Source organism: Suricata suricatta, chromosome 3, assembly GCF_006229205.1.
Source record: "Suricata suricatta isolate VVHF042 chromosome 3, meerkat_22Aug2017_6uvM2_HiC, whole genome shotgun sequence".
In the NCBI taxonomy this organism is placed as follows: domain Eukaryota; kingdom Metazoa; phylum Chordata; class Mammalia; order Carnivora; family Herpestidae; genus Suricata; species Suricata suricatta.
In genome coordinates, this window is record NC_043702.1 from 77,790,593 (window position 1) to 77,796,592 (window position 6,000).

General features: G+C 31.9%; 1 protein-coding gene across 3 annotated transcripts in view; it reads left to right on the top strand.

Annotated features, from left to right (window-relative positions):
* The window catches only part of MMADHC (metabolism of cobalamin associated D), a 39,910-nt gene extending 34,214 nt beyond the window's left edge, over positions 1-5,696 (top strand). For 2 of the 3 annotated variants that reach the window (XM_029934606.1, XM_029934605.1), the window contains exons 5-8: positions 238-343; positions 878-1,008; positions 4,479-4,565; positions 5,188-5,696. In XM_029934606.1, coding sequence (XP_029790466.1) covers positions 238-343; positions 878-1,008; positions 4,479-4,565; positions 5,188-5,382 — 519 coding nt within the window. In that variant the 3' untranslated portion in view covers positions 5,383-5,696. Of the gene's footprint in view, positions 1-237; positions 344-877; positions 1,009-4,478; positions 4,566-4,681; positions 4,749-5,187 lie in introns of those variants that run through there. The other variant, XM_029934608.1, reaches the window with a different exon arrangement.
* Positions 5,697-6,000: the final 304 nt, after the last annotated feature.

Genomic DNA, 6,000 nt, shown 5'->3' on the forward strand with positions numbered 1-6,000 from the left:
CATTTTATTTTCTTAGCCAACTTCTAATACCAAGTCTTAGAATATTAATATGTTTATAAATTCGTTCTTAAATTTTCAAATCTTTTCTGTGATGAATAAAGTTTGACTATATAACACTATTACCCCACCGCCAGTTAACTAGGATTATAAAACCTTTCCAGAGAAGATAAGTTTAAATAAAACATATCTGGTCTGTTATAAACTCCAGATTTTATTTCTATTTCTTATTCTTTTTAGGGTAATAATGTACCTGTTGAACAAGAAATCAACAGTGTAGAAACTTACTTTGAAGATGCCAAAGTAGAGTGTGCAATCCAAACATGTCCAGAATTGCTGCGAAGAGGTATATTGTGCTTTAAACATTTTTTACAGTCATGTGTACTAGGTAATGTCACTAACTTTCTAATGTGTCAAATAATGTATTCTATAGAAATTGTACTTTGTAACTTAATACTTTAATGTGTCTGGCCAGAAAAGATTAAGTGGCCAAGGCAGGTCTTCCAAAACTCCCCTGACATCTGACCTCATGTTACCATGAGATAGGAATAGTAGAATTTTTAATAACTTTTTCCCTGAAGTCATTCTGATTATTATAGGTATAATTTCATGAGGTAATACATAATACTGAGAAGTCATATTGATCTTATAATATTCAAAAGTTTATTAACAAGTAACTTACTTGCTCTTCAGAATTGCTGAAGAGCTGAAGTTAACTAAAACTTCATTTCAGTATCCTTTTCAAAAATAGTATGTATTTACAAACCTAACTTGGTATCACAATAATTTAACTTAATCACCATTTTTCTAAAGAAGTACTTTTATACACTGCTTCTTAAGAATAAAAATTTCAGGGAGAATTTTTTTCTTTTATTTATAGATTTTGAGTCACTGTTTCCAGAAGTAGCCACCACCAAACTAATGATTCTGACTATAACACAGAAAACTAAGAATGATATGACTGTGTGGAGCGAAGAGGTAGAAAATGAAAGAGAAATGCTTTTAGAAAAGGTAATTGTTGGGGCTCCTGGGTGTCTCAGTCTGTTAAGTGTCTTGACTCTTGGTTTCAGCTCAGGTCGTGATCTCACAGTTCATGAGCTCTAGCCCCATGTCAGGCTCTGTACTGACAGCATGGAGCCTGCTTGGAATTTCTCGCTTGCTCTCTCAAAAAATAAACATTAAATATTTTTTTAAAAAGGCAGTTCTCTAAATAAGATGATAAAACTCAGCAATTAAAATACCAGTGAACCAACATTTTTTTAGCCTTTAATTCTCTGCTAATGTCTTTCAGTACTAAAGGACTTTTACATCTTTTCTGAGAATAAAAATACCATTACTTTTTTTATAGTATCTTTAAAAAATGAGGAAAGTACTGGATAGAATCTAAGTTTTTCAAAAACTCTGTTTTAGGAAAATTGAAAAATACAGTAAAAATGGCAAAAAAGTAAAGCATGTCAAGTAAAGGGTGATCAGTATACACACAGTGATATTATATATCCATATTTTTTCCTGTCCCTTGCTATTAGATGTTGTGACACCGTTCCATAGCATTACACATAGATTTCTACTATGTCAAATCTGCACAGTATTATTGCATTGACAAACTAAGTTTTTTTAATTACTTTAAAAATGCCCTTAGTAATTTATAAATTTAAACTTTATGAATAGGTAGTGAATATATTTGTGCATACATGTTTATGCCACACTCAAATTACCCCCAGAGTCAGTAATTCCCTATAGAGGAATTTGTAGATTTACGTTTTGATAGATGCTGCCAATTTGCCCACCAAAAAGATTGTATATATCCTGTCACTCTAGCTTACCCTGGATATTAGCATTTCTTTTCATTTTCACCAGCCTGAGAAATGGTAAATGGTAACTTAAAGTCTTATATTTAAAAATTATATAGTTCTCTTAAGAGTTTGATGTTGGGTTATATCAATTTCTACAAGATAGGAAAATGTTTCTTTGCTGGAGTGACAAGTCAATATTAACTCACATAGGTACCATAGCTAACTATAATTGAAAAAATTCCCATTACTAATTTAAGATATTAGGAATTATTTTATATTTTCCTTAGGACTGGATGTATGATTCTCTTCATTAGTAAATTATAATTTACATACTCAACAGAATGTTTTAGGATAATAACTTCATATAAAAATGTCCTACATGCAGCTTTGCTAATTAAATTTTATGCAGTAATAATCATGAGCAAGTTATATGCTGATTAACAAGGAAGTTACAGAGAGGCCAGACCTTAAGACATTATCTGATTTTAAGGAGATCTGAATTTAAAGAGTTTAGGCAATAACTCAAACATTTTCTCTTTACATATTAAGGCAGTTATTTACTAATATATACACTTGCCAGTACTATCATTTAGTCACTAGAGAGCTCTCACATATGCATTGAATTATTGGTTCTAAATTTCTAGTCAGTTAAAGATTCTGAGCCTCATTTGATACTGACTCCATTATAGTCGTGAGTTTTTCGTAACCAGTTTCAGGGCTTTGAAAGGTCATATTTTTAGCTTTAATCACTATAAAATTATTTTATTTTCTATTTAAAATAGAAAAATCTTTTTTTTGATATTAGTGGTTACTTTAGACCCACATGTAGTTGACTGTCCCAGTATTTTATGTTCTTTCATTCAAATCTGTTGAAGCTTTTTTCCACCAGATGTCAGTGTGTGTTGATGAGCAGAAATCTTGAGAAATACTTAAACTGGTTCTTTCTGTGATAATTTGGGATTCTTTTAGTTAACTTTTACAAACATTTGTATTGTTCTTGTGGCTTGCATATGGCAGATCTGTTCATTAAATTGATGTACTTTCTAATTACCTTTTTTTACCATATTCAGTAGTTTTCCTATTTGTAAGAATTGTGAAGATTAATGAAATGCAGCAATATATATAAATATTAAGTACGAAAATAACTTTAAGATAAAATTGTATTCCTTCGGTTAACTTGTTTCCTCTATAGCATGGATTAACAAACTTTCTGTAAAGAGCCACATACTAAGTTTTTAGGCTTCATAGCTCATAGTGTCTCAGCTACTCAACTCTACCCTTGTATTGTTAAAACAACCACAGACAGATTACACACACAGGCACCCGTTGGATTTGACCTTCAGGCTGTAAATTACTAACCTCTTATTTTAGGATATGGCCCATCTTCCTAAGGCTTAGACTTTTGGGCATCTCGGCGCCAGAAGTGCTCAGCCAGGTCTCATTATCCTGCGTGGGCCAGAAATCCATGTTACTTAGGACTGCACAACCCTGAGGTCTCAGGCCCCAGCTGACACTCTCTCTGAGACAGACTCCTCATATCACGTTCTGAGTGCACAGCACTATCCTCCGCTACTGAACCAGAGTGAATTACTCTGTGGACCATTTTAGAACCCCAGTGTGCATCTCCCTTCCAGTGCCTTAACCTACAAATTCCAGATGCTTCAGCAGTCCAGGATCTTCCTTGCCCTGTGACAAACTGTTGCAGACCGAGTGTTAGAACAAAAAGGGGATCACCTAACTTACCGCCCTCTCCACAACATTACAGTTTTAATTCCTGAACAGTAGTTAAAACTGTAGAGGAGTGCCTGGGTGGCTCAGTCAGTTAAGCGCCTGACTTCAGCCCAGGTCATGATCTCATGGTTTGAGCCCCATGTCGGGCTCTGTGCTGACAGCTAGCTCAGAGCCTGGGGCCTGCTTAGGATTCTGTGTCTCAAAAAAAAAAAAAAAAAAAAAAAATTGTAAAACTGTTGTCTTACCACAGCAGATAACATTTGTTAGCTGTTATTCTCTTATGGCCAAAAGTGGAACCATGCCCTTGTTTTTTAAACATTTATGGGTGGTCCTTTTTTTCTTTTTTTAATACTCTGATCTGATCCTAATACTTGTTACTGTCTTTTTTTACTGTCTTTTTTACTGCTTAGTCTGATAAAGCTAATAACGACATCATAGGAATTACAAATGAGGTTGGGAAGACCAAGATTTTGAATAGGAGATGCAGACACATGGTCTGTAATAATTATATCCTATACAAAAAAATATAGAAAGGTATATATGTATCATAACCCATGAGTATGGATAGATGCGTTTTTGAGAGACATGTTTTTAAATAGTTCTTTTCCTTACGAATATTTTGTTTTCCCTTTCTTACATAATACAAAATAGGAATTATATATTCTAATTCATCACAAATTTGGGAGTTAATAGCACAGAACTGATTAGAAATTGTTCATAAAACAGGAAATAATTTTGGAGAAAAGTTACACAATTTAGGCTTTTTGAAGGAAATTAATAGTTCATTTAACACTTTCATCTTTGGGACTGGTAAAAATCTTAGAATTAATGATAAATTAGAACTAATGATAAATTAGACTATAATCTTAATTCTTTGAAGCAAAAGGTATTTAAAAATATTATAAACTAAAACCTGTAGAGATGCTATCTTCAGCATATTTGTCTTTTTTAATGCAGTTCATTAATGGTGCTAAGGAAATTTGCTACGCTCTTCGAGCTGAAGGCTATTGGGCTGACTTTATTGACCCATCATCCGGTTTGGCAGTGAGTAATTACATTTTGAAAGCCAATTTTGAAGTTTGTAAAATTATTTACAATATAAAATTGTATATCACCTAGGTTTAAAAAGTCTTACATATCTTTTTTTTTTTTTTTACCAGTTTTACCCAGAGAAATACCACTATAAGTTATTTTTTCCCCTAATAAATACAATTTGATTTACATTAATGAATTAGTGTGTTTACTGTTTGATAATTACAAATTAACATAGCTTAAGGAAGAAAACCTTTTAGAATTAAAATATGGGTATTATTAAATATTTATAAATGTTAACTTCCAAAAAGTTATTTTTGAAATAATACTTTAACATGCAACCACAATAGTGGTTCTTTTTTAAATTCTGGGTGTATCTTTCAGTTACAAGTGATAATGAAATTTGTAGCTTAAGATATGAATATATAACTTATTTTCAGTCAAGTAATGTAGCATAAACTAGAAATGAGAACAGCTTAATTTTATGTGTTTCGTCACAGGCAATACCTAAACTACCCTTTCTGTTTGATTTTTTAACTATTTGGAGTGTTACAATAGATAAGTATTCATATTTGCATAAAAACTGACATCATTGTCTTTCTTGCTAATGAATATGAATTTTTATTTCCTCCAGTTTTTTGGACCATATACAAACAACACTCTTTTTGAAACAGATGAATGCTATCGACATTTAGGATTCTCTGTGGATGATCTTGGCTGCTGTAAAGTGATTCGTCATAGTCTCTGGGGTACTCACGTGTTTGTGGGAAGTATCTTCACTAATGCAACACCAGACAGTCATATTATGAAGAAATTAGGTGGAAACTAACAGCAATGTCAACTTACTGGCTGTACTATTTGTACATAACATTTGGGTTGATCTATAAACACTCTCAAAGGCTTTAATTTTTAAAATTTACTTATTTCTAGGTATTTATTTCAACACCTACGGATTTACAGCATTGGCTTGTGATTTTTAAATTTCAGATGTTCACTCATCATTGAATACATGTTGATCACATCCACATTATATGGAATGTGGTAATTAACATGTAATACATGATCTCATATTGTTATTTCTTCCCTTTATTGGAAAAAAACCTGTTTTATTTTTCTCTAAAAATAAATCACATTTGGTTATAATTTTTTCATTGCAATATTTTTAAGATTTAGGTCTTTTAAAAGATCTGTTTTTTAAATAAATGCAGTTGCGTATTCTGGATTCAGTATAGCTTTAAATTTTCTTTATTACCTGTTAAGTGTTGGGGTACCAGTGTATTACTTTGAAGTAGTGTCTGTACAGGAAAGAATAAAGATAATACTACATCTTTATATATAAAAGTAGTATAGGAGGAGATTCATATACTAAAAAAAAAAGGAAAAATCCTAACTTCTGGATTGAGGCAGATGAATAGTTTATTTTGACAAAATTATGCCTCAGCAGCTA